The sequence below is a fragment of the Fulmarus glacialis genome, unplaced genomic scaffold (assembly GCF_000690835.1).
Source record: "Fulmarus glacialis isolate BGI_N327 unplaced genomic scaffold, ASM69083v1 scaffold23356, whole genome shotgun sequence".
Lineage (NCBI taxonomy): Eukaryota > Metazoa > Chordata > Aves > Procellariiformes > Procellariidae > Fulmarus > Fulmarus glacialis.
This window is the reverse complement of record NW_009217789.1, coordinates 2,540-16,864: the sequence shown is the minus strand read 5'-3', so window position 1 is coordinate 16,864 and position 14,325 is coordinate 2,540. Positions and strand designations below refer to the sequence as shown.

Genomic DNA, 14,325 nt, shown 5'->3' with positions numbered 1-14,325 from the left:
GGGGAAGGGGAGAAGAAGAAAAGGAGCCTAATGGGGCAGCAAGAAGCCAAACCGCCTAGCTGCCCGCCCCGCTCCCCACGTGCTGTTTATCTGCAGAGTCCCAGGCAGGCTTGGCAGATGTTCCCAGCTGCTTTGGATGCCAGCAGGATCAATGCGGCTGCTATCTTTGGCTCACAGGGAAAATGACAAGGGGCCGTTGTTCCCACTGCCAGCACTGAGAGCTCCCACATCACCCACTAGCCTAGGAAAAGACTAGAGAGTTCCTTTGCCTCTCCTTAAGGCAAAGGAAGCCACAGGCCTGCTTTAGTCAGAGGGCAGGAAAGATTCAAGGAGGCCTTTGCTGAGATACCCCTGGCAGTGTGGCTCTCTGCAGCCCAGTAAGCCCCGCTGCCTTAGTGCACACCCATTGGTGTGTGTGTGAACGAAGGATGACTTCCTCCACAGTGCTTCAGCCCAACACCTCTCATCCTTTGCCCACTACAGAAACCACTTGGCTGGAGAAGAGCCTAACACTCTGATCTCAGAGTACTCCAGTGGGCTGTGAGAAGAGATAAAGCGGGCATGCCAATCGCCCCCATGGTGCTGCACTGCAACGTGCCTTCTCAGGGGTGCAAGCTACCTCTGTCTGCCTGTGCCCCTGCAGTAAGCTGATTTCCTATAATTATGCTCCTAATATGACTTAATTCACACATTTATTTTAATTCCTGCCTCGCCTGTGAACCTAAATCATGGGAATGGGTTCAGCCTAGCAACTGTCCTTAAAGGGCGAGAGCTAGTCTCTGCCTCTGAGAGCTCGCAACTTAAATAGAATTACTGGCTCAGAGGCACATTATTCTTACTGCTAGCACCACCAGACCCTTGCAAAAGGGTCTGACCCTCTTCCTCTCAGTTTGCTTGCAAGAATAGGGAACAGAATTTGCTCTGTGCAAGCTCAGGCCATAAATACCTTCTCTAATTTCCCATTACATCAACAGCAGTGCACCTGCTCTCTCATGCTGCAGGGACATGGAGTCAAGGAAATCTCTAGTTTCAGGGTACAAGGATCTTAACTGGGCACTAATTCCCCGTCCCCTCCCACCAGTTCAATAAAACTGGGTCTATGCCAGCTTCAGATCCCTGGTTAACTTGTGATTTCTGGCACGGGCATTTCTCCAGGTCTCATTACATTGTGCCCAAGCCCTGGCCAGGGGACAGTCTCGACAGCCAGCTTGTAGTAGCACAGTTCGGGATGTGGAGGTGTCAGTAGTGGGATCTGGATCCTGTCTAGCCCTGCTTAACTACCTGCAGCACTTCACCACTCACAGGAACAAAAGGCTTGAGCTGTCCACTCAGCTTCTGGGAAAATCAAGCTCCTTTGTGTAGGGCACAGGAGGAGCTGATTTAGGCCCTAAGCTTACAGTGGGGTGATGGGTGTGATAGTGACTTCACATGACTTTGCACGACCTGATCAAGCACCAGCCAGCATTAGCTACTGCCCTGTCCCCATGGGGTGCTTCAGGGCCAGCAGGACCAGTGTCAGGAACTCTTTGAACCTGCTTGCAATGAGCCTTCTTGCTGGCCCTTGCCTTTGGGAGCACCACAGGCAGCAGAGTCTGGGGTCTGTCCTGCTTTCTCCTACTTCAGCCTCCCTCAGCTCACCTCTGTGCCTCCCTGCTGTATTTGGCTGCCCATTTGCCTCCTGCACCCCCTGCTCAAGAAGGGGACCTCAGAGGCTGGGAGGAGGTGCGGGATTTTCCCAAGGCATCCCTGACTGGAGGCAGTGCCTGCACTCCCTGCTGGAATGCAGTGAGAAGCCTCCCTCGTCACCCTGGCGAGGCATCCTGTGCGCGTGGCTATTTTGGTCCATCTTTTTATCACACACTCCCCCCTGTGGAATTCACCCAATTAAAACCTTGCAATCTGCAGCCTTCACTCTCAGAGGCAGCAAGTGCTTGGAAGGTCCCCTTCTCAGACACACCATGGCTGCACGGACTGTCCCCCATGCTTACCCCATGAGTTCGGAGTACGAGTTTGCCAACCCTAGCAAGATCTACGACCAGAACTTTGGAGAAGGTAAGAAAGGAGATGGGATCCCCCCGGCACCTTTCTCTCCTCTGGTGCAGGAGGGCTGATGGAGTCCCCCTGGGGAGACTGAGTTCCAGAGCAGGCCAGGGTAGCTGGAGCCAAGGAATTTTGAGCATAAGAATCCAGGTCAAATCAGGGGAGAATATCCAGAGAATAGTCAGGGTCTCTCTTCAGGTTCACTTCCTCCATCCATACATACTGCTGTCTCTCCTGTCCCTCCCTCATGCCCCCAGTGGTCTGGCATTCATGCATATGCTGTGCAAACATGGAGCAAAATGCGCCTGGGGGTGAGTTTTTGCAGCTGGGGGCAGTGGAGAAAAGCTGAGCTGGGGTGTTCAGCACAAAGCCGGGCAGCGGCTGGTGGAGGGGAAGGAATGTGGGCAGCAGCAGAACCATTCAGCACCAGTACAACAGCTTGAAAAGGCAAAAAGCTCCAAGGAAAGCCCCCTGAACAATGGCACACAAAAGGCCTTTAGTTCTTCGGGGCAGTTTCTTCACCATCAGCATTTTCCATGCCCATCCCCTGCACTGCAGAGTGCCCAGTGCACCTACCAGTCCCTCCCTGTCCACCCAGCAGACATGCAAATGCTGGATGCCAGCCCTTGGCTGGCTGGCAGCTGCTGGCTGTGTTGTGGGAGGCAGTGGTTGGCGGGCATCTGGGTCTGTGTATGTTCTGGAGACACAAAGGTACAAACCGCAAGAGACTCCGTCCATATTGTGCTGATGTGGTGGCAAAACCAAGGTGTTTGCCAGGTCCCAGCCTCCTCCTGTCACCCTCCTCTATCTGCTGTCAACCATCCTTCTCCAACTCCTTCCCCTGGAAACCCCACACTCCTCACTGAGTCTCATTTTCAGGTGTGTCCCCATGTGAGATTTTAGCCCCTGCCCTGTACCATGGCTACTACATCAGGCCTCGGATCAATAAGCAACTGGATCGAGGCACCTCTGAGATCAGCCTCAATGAGCACAAATTCCAGGTATTCCTAGATGTCTGTCACTTCCTGCCGGATGAGCTCACTGTCCGCACCGTAGACAACCTGCTGGAGGTGATGGGGCAGCACCCACAGAAGGCTGACCGCCATGGCTTCATCTCCCGAGAGTTCACCAGGACCTACATCCTTCCTCTGGATGTCGACCCCTTGCTGGTGAGAGCCACATTGTCCCATGATGGCATCTTAAGCATTGTGGCTCCCCGGACAGGGAAGGAGGTGAAGGCCAGAGTCAACGAGGTGAAGATAACGCAACAGGAGCAGCCAGTGGGGAAAGAAGAACAGTCAGAGGAAGGAAAAGGGAAGGAAGAGTCTTAAAGGCCCCAGATCTGGGCTTGAGCGGGGGGGGGCAGGGATGAGGAATTCATGGTGCCAGACCCCTATTTCTCACCATCAGTGTTTAGCAGAGCTGTGAGGCAGCCATATATATGCCAGACTTCTGCTTTTTAAGGCTGATGGCTGGAAAAAGGGACTTGGAACTGTAAAAAGGGGGACTAAAGTGTTAGTGTGAGGGACTGTAATGCAAGTTTTCTCCTAGGTCAAGTGCTCATTGAGCACCATGCAGGGTACTTTTCTCTCACCCCAAATGGCAAGCGTCATTCTTACCCTAAATTGTGAGGCTGTGTCGCAGTAGGCTGTTAAACAGCTGCTGTGCTCTAGCCCAGAAGCGTACTGGGAAGAGGGAAGAGATGATCCCAGTGCCTCACTTCTGAGCTGGTGGCTGACCTTTGTGGAGATGGAAGGTGCTTGTTGGTCTGTAAAAGTGCCTGTAGCTCTCAGGAGGAAAGAGGAATAAATCTGCCTCTGATCTTCCCTTGTTTGCCTTGCATTCATGTTGCTTCTGGCCAAGCTACTCTGCAAGAGGAAGGATGGACAGTGCCTTAGCTGCTCCAGATGCAAGGAGAAGAGCAGCGGAAAGTTCACACTGAGCTCATCTATGGAAATGGCATCACTGGGGACTTGGAGGGACTCTCTCCATGGGGCAGCCAGGGGGACCTCTGTGATTGGCCCTCCTGGCTCAGGTGCAGTTGGAGTTGCTTGCTGTTGTAGGGAGCCCACAGTAGGCAGTAGCCTCGAGGAGGAAAGATGTAGAGTGATGGGCTCTTGGAGGCTCACTGTGCATTTCCAGACCTGGATCTGGAACTAGCCCAAGTAAACAAATGCCAAGCCACGGTCTCTGCTTGCTTCAGCCCTCTAGTTTATGGAACATAAGGCTTGTTCACACACAGACCTTTTCAGCCCTTGTGAGGGGAGTGAACCCCAAAATGCTGAAGGGAAAGGCTCTGCACAGATCCCAAGTACCTTGCTGGCATCCCAGCACTCTCTGTAGTGAATGAATTTGGCCCCTTTTGCAGACACCGTGATGCTACCAGCTACATGAGAAATGTCTTGTGATGTTGGGCCAGGGATCGTGTGTGCTGCTGTCGGTGGCAGCTGCTGCCTCGGATGGTCCCGAGGGCTCAGCAGGTGCCAGTTGCAATCCTTGTCTTGTCAGAGCCAATTAAAGCAGCCAAAATGCTGTGTCACTGGCCAAATATGGGGGTCCCTGACATGCCTCAGTGCAGCCCTCCCACAGGGGAGAGAGGAGGCTCCAAGGTCCCTGTGGAGACAGCTTCTCCCTCTCCCTGCTGGGATGTCACCTGCAGGCTTCTGCACTCTGCCTCCATGAATACATAGGGCCAGAAATGTCCTGCTCAGAAGTCTATCCCATGCAGCACACCTCCTCAGTTGCTGAAACACTGGTATAAGGCTGCTCTTTCACCCTTGCCAGGCAAAGTGGGATCCAGACCAGAGTGAACCATTTTCTACTTCTCAGGGCCCCTGCCAGCAATGAGGATCAGAATCAAATTAAGAGCAGCCCTGCCTGCCAGCCTCATGAAAGCAAGTGGGAGGATGGCTAAGCCTCCACCCTGCCCCAGCGCAGATCAGGTGCCCACACTCACAGCCTGTACTGCTGAGGGATGCCCTTACTCATGAAGTAGGACCAGATAAGCTGCTGCCAGCAAGTATTTCAGACACTGTCAAAATAAAAATCACCTTTACAACAGGCTTTGTCTAAGTCATTAATAATAATTCCAGAGATAATCCTGGGCTAGTGACTTTCAATCACCTGAAGCAGCTGCTTGTAAGGGCAGGAATAGCCCAGTCCTTAACTGCTCCCCTGTGTACAAGCCTCTCTCTGCTCTCAGTGCACACTGCACCAGCCTTATGCACTGCACCAGATACATACCACATCCCATTCGCAGCAGCACCCACTTGAGTCCTGAGTCCCAGGAGGGCTGAGTTCCCGAGCCCATATCCCTGTGGTGAGGGCAGAGACCTGTGTCTGTATGTGGGCTCAGGCACAGGCATGATTTCCTTAGTCCCCTGCCATAAAAAGATTCTCAAACTCACAGCCACTTCAGAGCAGCAGCTATAAAAGGCTTTTCTTTGTCTCTGATCTGGCATCTTCTGTGCTGGTAAGAAGGATTGATGGTCTCCTCACTCACTGCAGGCCTCCTGTCACTAGGAGAAACATCTTCACTGGATTTGGACTAGGGAGGATGGCCAATATATGACCTGCAAGCTGGGCAAAGGGTGCCTGGCTGAAGGAGTGCACATACACACACAGTGTAGACATGGCACATGCTAGAGCATGAAATGCCATCTGGCCCTGCTCTGACTCTGCAATACAAGGGCTGTGGGTTGCTGAACCACTGGGGGCTGAAAACAGCGTGTGGCTAGGGCTGGGGCTGTACAGGGAGTGGATTCTAAGATAAAAGGGCGTAAAACAGTTCAGAGCTCTCTGTCCTTCATTTTTTATAGACGATGCCAGCTTGTTGTGTGCCTTGTGTGTACAGGCACACACCTATCACAGTGTGGTCCCAGTCCCTTGGTGTCTGAGGTACCTTGACACTATTGCAATAGAAATGCATAGCATTAGTAGTCATTACACAGTTCTGTTCCCTCTCTGGCTTTTATTAGCCCTATCTTTGCTCTCCAATGAGTTCATTCTCTATTACTGGGCACTTGCAGGCTTGTCCTGTGCCAGTTGCACAGCTTGTTACCAGACAATGTCCCTGAGTGCATGAAGACAGCTGCCCCAAGCAGTGATACAGTGAGAGGGGCTGGCACTGGGCTGTTCCTCCGCACCTTGGCAGGCTTTGCACAAAATAGCCTGATCGATTTGCTGAGCAGGAGCGCTGGAAGCCATGCTCTCTTTCATCCCTGCAGACACAGACTGAGGAGGGAATGCAGAGTGGCAGCCAAATGCTCTCCAGCTCTGCCAATGTTTTTGATGCTTTTCTGTTTCTCTGATGGAGCTCAAACCAGCAGCTCCAGTATTTGTGAAAGGGGCTGATGGGAACAGGCTCCCAGCCTTTTTTTTTATTTCTCCACAAGCAACAAAGCCCAAGTTATCCCAGAAATCAAAACAGACACTGGCTAAATCAACAGTGTCTGTGGCAAACCCAGAGACACACAGTCTGCAGCTTCCCAAGTAGGGACAGACTCCTTAGACCACCCGGTCTTTGCAGGACCCTGAGAACATGGTCCTGTTGGGACCAGGACTGAATCCCATCTGCCTGCATAAACCTGATCCTAAATTCTCCTCGGAGTCCTGTGGTGCAGGCTGAGCTCTGCAATTTCTACAGCTACATGCTGAGGAGCAGTTTTGGAGCAAGACTCAGGCTCACGGTGCAGCTCATCCAGGATTCAGCTAAGAGAGCAGCTCTGCCCCATGGTCCTTCCAAAGAAAAACCCTTCTCCTCCTGCTACTTTTGGACAAGTACAAGCTTTGCTCTGCACTTGGGCAGATGATAAATGATGCTGTGAGCCTGGCTGAGAGCATGCGTACAGCTGGAGTAGGGGAGTAGGGCAGGTTCCTGAGAGATAGCCCACCAGAAGGGTGAATTAAAACTTGCCCACTTGTCAGCATATCCCATGAAGCATTCAGGCCTGCACAGAACTGGGGCTGACTGCCAAATCAAAGCTGTGGAGTACAGTTTCTGCTGGAGGACTACATTAATGTGGTATCTTCCAATATTGAGTGTCAGCTCTTTTAGAGCTGCCAGAGATCAGCTATCTGTTGTTCAGTCCAGGAATGACCAGCCACAGTCTGAAGGGCTCTTAACAGGGGTAGAGAGGTAAAATGCACATTAATGTTCCTGTTTGACAGGTGAGGGGTGAGCCTAAGAGCTGTATTGCAGGTCCTTAATGATGCGAGGTCCCTCATGGGATTCTGTCATTCTCAAAAACACAAAACTGTACACTTCCATCTAGGTAGCTTTAAAAAAAAATGGATTCCCAGTAATGTCCCTGAGATTGCATATGCTCTTTTGCCTGCAGCAGAAGCAGCAGCACTAGAGCTCAGCTGAGAGTAGACCTGCAAGCCTGCTCTCACCTTTGCTGGGCCATCACCTCCCTCCCAAGAAGATACGCTCTCTTTCTCAGGTGATGCCAGCCTGTGCCACGCATTTTTCTGACATCCTGCTTGAGATGCAATGATGAACAGCAGGAACAGCACTGAGAGCTCTCACCCTGGTGTTTCTCCTTTGTTCAGGAACATTTGAAGTCCCTCCTCCATTCTCTTTTGCATCACTGCTGGCATCAGCAGGATGGCGCTGGTGGGAGAGAGGGATAGCGGAGGGACATCCACTGTACAAATCATAAAGCAGAATTTTAGCCTCAGGGCTGAGGCCTGGAGGCATGCTGCTACCTTGCCCTCTCCTTCCTGGGTAGCAAGAGGTGAACACAGGCCCTGGGGGCACGAAGGGCACAGGGCAAGCCCTCCAGTAGATGGCACGCACGGGCATAGCAAAGCGTCACTGCAGCGATGGAGAGAAATCTGACACTGCCAGACACTCCCTTGGAATAGCCAGGGGCCGAGCAGGAACCAGGAAATACAAGCTCTCCCTGTCCAGAAAACACTTCTGCTTCATGGAGGCAGGAGCGACATGGGCAATCTCTGCAGCTGCGGGCGACCATGGTGAGTACGGCATCCGCCAGGTATGGGGATGGCAGACAAAGCTCCGGGCAGCCTGAGCAGAAGTTTGGGTGGACTTTGCAAGCTTTGCTTCCTTGTGCTGTGTTTGCCAGGGCTCCCGCCCGGCTCTCAGCCCTGCACCTTGCCAGCTCACACAGAAACTGAGAGCAAGTGAGCAGGGGCATTGGATCACTGATGTGCAGGTGCCGGGCCGGGGACGGGAGGCTGGGGCAGCCCCTGCCTGCCAAAGGCAGGATGGAGGGAGGCGAAGGGGCTTTGTTGCTCACGTGTCTCAGCCCAGACAGGCTCAGCCCAGACCTCCTGGGACTGGCAGCTTGGGTTCCTACAGCCATGCCAGCAGCTGAGAATAGCTCAGTTCTAGGAAGGATCTAGTTAAAATCCCTGTCCTTGCCCCAGTGGTCTCCGGCCAGGTGCATACCGTAAGGTGTCCCTTTGGAATGCTGCAGGGAGGGGCCCCTGGGGCAGGGCTGGCACTAAGGGCTCGTGGGTCAGCTACCCCATCCTGCTCTCAGCTCATCCAGCCCCTGTCCCAGCTTGCGTCTGTCTGGGCTTTATTTGCACTTGGGAAATCCTGGCCACGTTTTTCAGATGATGTTGCTCTTCCTCCCTGGGAGAGAGGATGACAGTTTAATCCCTCCTGGTTTATGTTGTGCCCTGGACCTCGTGCTTACAGAAAAAGGGCATAGTGGAGCATCATTCGGTGCCAAGTGGAAATATTTTCAGCTCTGAGAGTGGTACAAGGGGGAGAGCCATGAATATCAGATGAAGCTCCGAGGACGTTCTCTTCAACACTGTATTTGTTAAAAGTATTAGCAATTCATCAGCGCTTTTTAATAATTACAAGAGGCACAGCATCACCTAGTGGCTGGAGCAGAGGAGGAGGTTCAGGATACCGAAGTCCTTCCAACCTGAGCCCTGAGCTGGAGGGCAGAGGAATTTGGAATTTAGGAATAGGAACTGCAGGTGAGAGGTGGAAGGCTGGTTCTTGACATGTCCCCCACCAAAAGTTGCGTTTTCTACTTCCTCCACCCTGTGGCAGAGCGTAAATGAGGCACTCAGGGCATCAGCTTCGTTACTGCAGTGGACAAGGGCCTGATCAGGAAATGCCTGGGGCACAGGCTGGTTGCCCTGAGCAGAGCTGCAGTTGCCAGGTACACTACTGATGCAGGGAGAGCCATGCCACAACATGAACTGGCAAAGCCAGAAACTCTGGAGTACAAACACCACCATTACAGTGTACGCTGTGGTGGCACTTTCAGGTCCAGACAGTGCCAAGCCATGCACAAACACTTCTGCATCCAAAAGCAAATATAAATCAGAATCTGAAGGTCACTCATCTATGCAGGGCCAGGCAGGAGAGCAGCTTTCGGCTCCATTTGGGGAGCAGCACAGTGGGGAGCAGGCTGGCTCTTCTGGGGCAATGTCAAATTCTGCTTCCCGAAGGCTACTGGACCAGGACTCCTGTGTCCCACTTGATTTTTTCCCAGAGGCTGCATGGAAAGTAAGAAGCTGGGATGGTATTTCTGCTGGTGGTATCACTGCTACCTTCTGGCAGATTCCTGCAGCAGAGGGGAAAGCTCTGGCCAAGACCCTTTTGACCCCAGCACCCCTGTGGGACTCAAGTGCTAGCATCTGCCTTATAGACTGCGCAGTGAAGCATCATTCCCTGTCTTGTACATGGAAACACATGGGTGAAGAAGGGCCTCAGGCTCCCAGACTGTCATTGTGCTGTGTAGGCTAGCCCTGTGTAGGGCTCCAAGCAAGGAAAGAGGAAGGCAAATGGGAATGTGCTGTTGGTAACATGAGCTTAGGAGACACCTAAAGAGGACCACAATCAAGAGCGGATGGGTGCACTGAAGCCCCATTGCAGAAGTTTGCATGATTCATAGCTTTGCCTTGGTGACAGAGGGAAAAAAAAAGGTACATAATTTTAGTTCAGATGTTTCCAGGCACCTATACTGCTTTAATTTCTGGATATTTGCTCAGCACCACAGCTGTGTCAGCAAAGAGCTGGGCTTCCTAAATAAAGCTGAGACTTACAAAAGGGCTCAGGGGAGGTAGGCACCTACCTTCTCCTGGACGGAAGATCCTTTTCATGATCACTACCGAAGCATAGGCCCTAAGGGAGGCAGAGCAAAAAGCAAGAGACTGAGGAGGTTCCTGAAGTCTTTAAAGAAAAGCCATTACAGAAAATTTATTCACAGAAAAAAGTTACTGATGAAGGAAGGTGTCTGGGTATCTCTGCAAGTGTGGCCCTGTGGAGGGCAGGCCACAGGTATTCTCACCACTTGGTTTAGTACTCGGGGCCTCCGGTGTGCATGGACAGCAAAGATGCCAAAATTCAGGACCTACTGTGAAGCAGGCTTGTGTAGGACAGAAATCAGGTTGGCATTGACATGGGGAAAGGGAAAGAAGCAATACAGGAGCAGGGACGTGTGCTGTCATGCAGAATACAATGTGCTTCTAGCAGGCTGTGAGTTAGTTACAACATGTTTGACCTGGTTTTGAGAAGAGGGGAGAGGTTTGCCCTGCTCTTGTTTCCCTTGCCACATCCGTTCTAATTACCGCAGATCTGAGGTTGGGAGATGCTGTCTCCTGCCTGGCTGTGATTAGCGTGCAGACAGCCTCAGAATAGCTTCAGCCTACACACTGGCTGCCAATGCTCTCTCTACAAAGGAAGGCAACCAAAACAAGCAAGAGCAGCTTGGAAAGCTGATACTGCAACCTACCTCCCAGGAAAGAGGATAGGGACCCTGCTGATTTTGCTTCAAATAGTGCTGTTTTAATTACATTGCACAACGTGCCTGAATGCTGTAAAGAAGCAAAGTGCTCTAGCACACAAGCGTTGGCAAGGAGGGCCCTGGAGACCCCCCAGGCTCATAAAGACAGTGGAGGAGGGAGCTGTAAGAGCCAAGTGAGAACCACCGCAAGACAAAGCAATGCTGCCTTGAGCTAGGCTCCTAACTCCTGGGGGCAGCCCCCCAGATTTTGTCTGCCAAGGACTGGAGGGCCATTGGTTCCTCTGTGGGGCAGCACACAGCAGAGACACAAGAAACAGTGTTGGATAGTTTTGCACAGGTGCATGGCCACCCTGCCTTCCCCAAAGCCGCCTTTGACTTCCCAGGTCTAGCAAGTCTGGTTAATGATTACTGACCACTTTGAAGGTCTCCAGGTTCTTTGCCCGCATTCATGCTTTTTTTGTTTTGTCATTAGAGTGCCAAAGGCATTACTGCACGCACTGTCCTGCTCACCCACCCACTGAAACTGCCTCTAAAAGCCAGCAAAGGCAGAGCTCTGCCTTGGGCACTGCTTTGTTCCCGCCTGTGGAAGGACTATCTGGCAAATGCACATGCTGTGGGACATACAATGCTTCTTGGGAACCACCTGGTAACTCTGTAGCCCCATTAAAAGTGCTAGCTGCCCTCTTTCAGCTGCTGCCTGTGCTGCAGCAGAGACACAGACCCATGAGTGACCTCAGCTGCATGCTGTGTTGGTCAGCGGCCAGCACCAGATGGACATGCGTACGCAGGAGAGCCATACAAGGTCTGGCACCTGCTCTCCTCCGGCCCTCTGAGCGTGGTGCAACGATAACATTTCCTTCATGCATCTGGCCCAGAATGTGGCATGTCTCTGCTCTGCCAGACAGCCTGCACTCCCCTGCCAGCACCAGCCTGCAGGAGCTCAGCTCCTTGGAATGAATTTGGCTCCTGTTCATTCCATGGCTGGAATACAGTTGTATTTGGCTTGTCTCTCTCTGGTCACACAGGTACAGCCGAGATTAGGGTTTGGCTTGGCTTATATTAAGCGCATAGCTTGTTTGGTTTGGTTGTGTTTTAAGTGGAAAACTGAGAAGAGAAAAACTGTCTGAAACATTAAATTAGCAGAAGGTCTGTACAGAGCTGCTCCTTGGGCAAGGGGGCCAAAGCGCAGGGTACAGGGCTATCAGAGCATCTGGCCCTAAGAGAAGAGTTTTGTGCCAGTTGAGATCATGCTCTGCACCCTGCATCTTTAATCATACAGCTGTGGAAATGTAGTTGCAAAACTACAGTGAAATCTGTTCTCATTCACTCTGATGCATATGCATATTGGACAGCCAGGCAGGGCTGAAAGGCAAGAAGACTTGGGGGTGTCTGTGGGGTATAGTAGGGCTGTCACAGAAGAAGGAGATACATCCCCACATCTCCCCTTTGGACCTTCTCCCTGCAAGAGTCGCTCAGGTTCCGGCTTGGCTCAATAGCTATTCTCCGAGACACTTCTTGGGCCTTTCCCATTACTCACAGATGTGGTACCCTGGGATGGTGCATTTGGGTTTGCATGTTATGAGAGCAGAGGCTGGGGCTTCTCAGGGCTGACATCTCTCTCTGATTTCAGGAATTGTCCTTCGCCTTTTAAAAGAAAGAACGAAAAGCAAGGTAAGGATTTGTAAAAATGCTTTAGACGACAAGAGGTGGAGTGACTGAGCACCTGGTGAGCTGACATTAGTCACTGCTGACTGTGAATTGGATCCCTGAGGCTGAGGTTCCCTCCTATACTCTTTTGTACCTAACGTTCCTCAAGACAAGTTTGGTAGAAGCAAGAGCCAAGATTTCTTTAAAACTTAAAGCAAGGGGTGTGATGTGCCATGGGACTTGGCAAGGGGGAGGGGAGGGACTTCAGCAGTATCTTTACAATTACCAGAGTCTCACATCAAAACACATGTGAGTACTCTCAAGTGGCAGCATAGCAGAAGCTGCATCAAACTCCTGTAAGAGCTGCAGACATCCGACATCAGTCCCCCAGAATAAAGTGCATTCCCTAAATAGCCCAGTTGTGTCCTGTGGCCTTTGGACCATGCTGGGCAAAATATGTTTGCCAGACAGCAAAGGAAATAACAAAGTTAAAACTGGATCTGACTTCTCCAAGGAAGCTCTCTATGCTGTGCCTGTCCTCCTAGATTCTCACAAGAACATTGTGGTCCACAGCATGTTGTCATCCTGGGAAATCTTATTTTTTCCAAAGAAACAAGCCCAGGCTTTCTTCTTGGAGGCGGGCCTCAGAGACAGCATTAGGGTTGAGGGTGTCAGATGAGGTGGAAATTTGATTTGTGTCCAATGGGGAGAGCCCATGGGCCAGACGCTGCACTTCTGCATTCAAAGGTGGAACAATAAACAGTTGTGTTAACCTGATCCACTGGTGTTTGTTTTTCAGGAACTAATGTGAGGCATGAGAGCCAACAGCATCAGCCTGGCAGGAAGGTAAACAGCTTCCCAGAGTTGTTTTCCTAACTGTATATTGAGAAGACAGAGCTGACCACCACTTCCTAGGCCAGATAGGTTGGGAGGACATGGGGCAGCTTATTCAGAGCTGTGAATCATCTCATCCTGTATAGGCTTTAACGTCTGTGGGAACAACGTGCATTGCTGCACGTGATGCAGGCCCATTTTTTCCCCCTGAAGTGCAGTGGAAGCAGTAGGATGAAATCTCTCTCTGAGCCTGAGGTGTCAGAGGTCTGGATGGTGCTGGGGGCAGTGTCAGGGTGTCTCTGCCTGGTCTGGGGAAGGCGTGTGTAGCAGCAGCCCAGGGAGCTGACCTTCCAGAGCTCTTTCTCCCCAAAGGCTCCAACATACGAAGATGTCCCAGAGTTTCCTGTCTACGCCACCGTGAGTAAACCCAAGAGTATGAAGCAGGATGACAGCATTCATTACGCAGACATCCAAGTGTTCACCAAGGTCCAGGAGCGCTCTGCAGCAGAGGTGAAGAACTTACAAATGCAGAATGCCACAGAATATGCCACCCTCAACTTCCCCCGGCCCAGGCTGAAATATGACAGTAAGAATGGGACCCTGGTATAAAAGGCTTGATGGCCCCCCTCCTCCTTCAGCAGCAAAAGGATTTCACAGACTTAGAGATGCTATAGATGCAAGTTAACCTCATGGACACATCAAGTCTCCCTGAGAAGGTGCAGAGAGGCTGTCTTCCAGCTGCGTTTCTCTTCAGAGGACACAGACATATTTATTCTCACGATGAATAGTTTCCTATCTGATTCTGCTGACAGAAAACACCTCTTCCACTTGGAAGAGTTGCCTCTGAAGCTGGCAACCCATCTCCTCTAAGCACTATGAGAAAACAGAGCTGCTCCTTGGCTGATGAAGGCTAAAACCACAGCTCAGAGCTGCAGTGAGAAAGTTCCTGCTGTGGCACAGGACCAGCTGAGTGCTGCTCTGCAGATGAATTTGAGAACATGGCATACAGGATTCAATACTGGGACAAGGGAGATGTTGCCACAGGATTTTATGTCAATGTTAAGAA

At 51.6% G+C, this 14,325-nt stretch overlaps 2 protein-coding genes across 2 annotated transcripts; both read left to right on the top strand.

Annotated features, from left to right (window-relative positions):
• Positions 1-1,918: 1,918 nt before the first annotated feature.
• On the top strand, positions 1,919-3,435 carry HSPB2 (heat shock 27kDa protein 2). Its single transcript, XM_009579812.1, has 2 exons — positions 1,919-2,052; positions 2,920-3,435. The coding sequence occupies exons 1-2, from the start codon at positions 1,959-1,961 to the stop codon at positions 3,369-3,371; spliced, it is 546 nt and encodes a 181-aa protein (XP_009578107.1). The 5' UTR covers positions 1,919-1,958; the 3' UTR covers positions 3,372-3,435.
• Positions 3,436-7,987: 4,552 nt separating this feature from the next.
• LOC104078252 (chromosome unknown open reading frame, human C11orf52) lies at positions 7,988-13,868 on the top strand. Its single transcript, XM_009579811.1, has 4 exons — positions 7,988-8,019; positions 12,409-12,449; positions 13,225-13,271; positions 13,632-13,868. Exons 1-4 carry the CDS (start codon positions 7,988-7,990, stop codon positions 13,866-13,868), a joined length of 357 nt encoding a protein of 118 aa, XP_009578106.1.
• Positions 13,869-14,325: the final 457 nt, after the last annotated feature.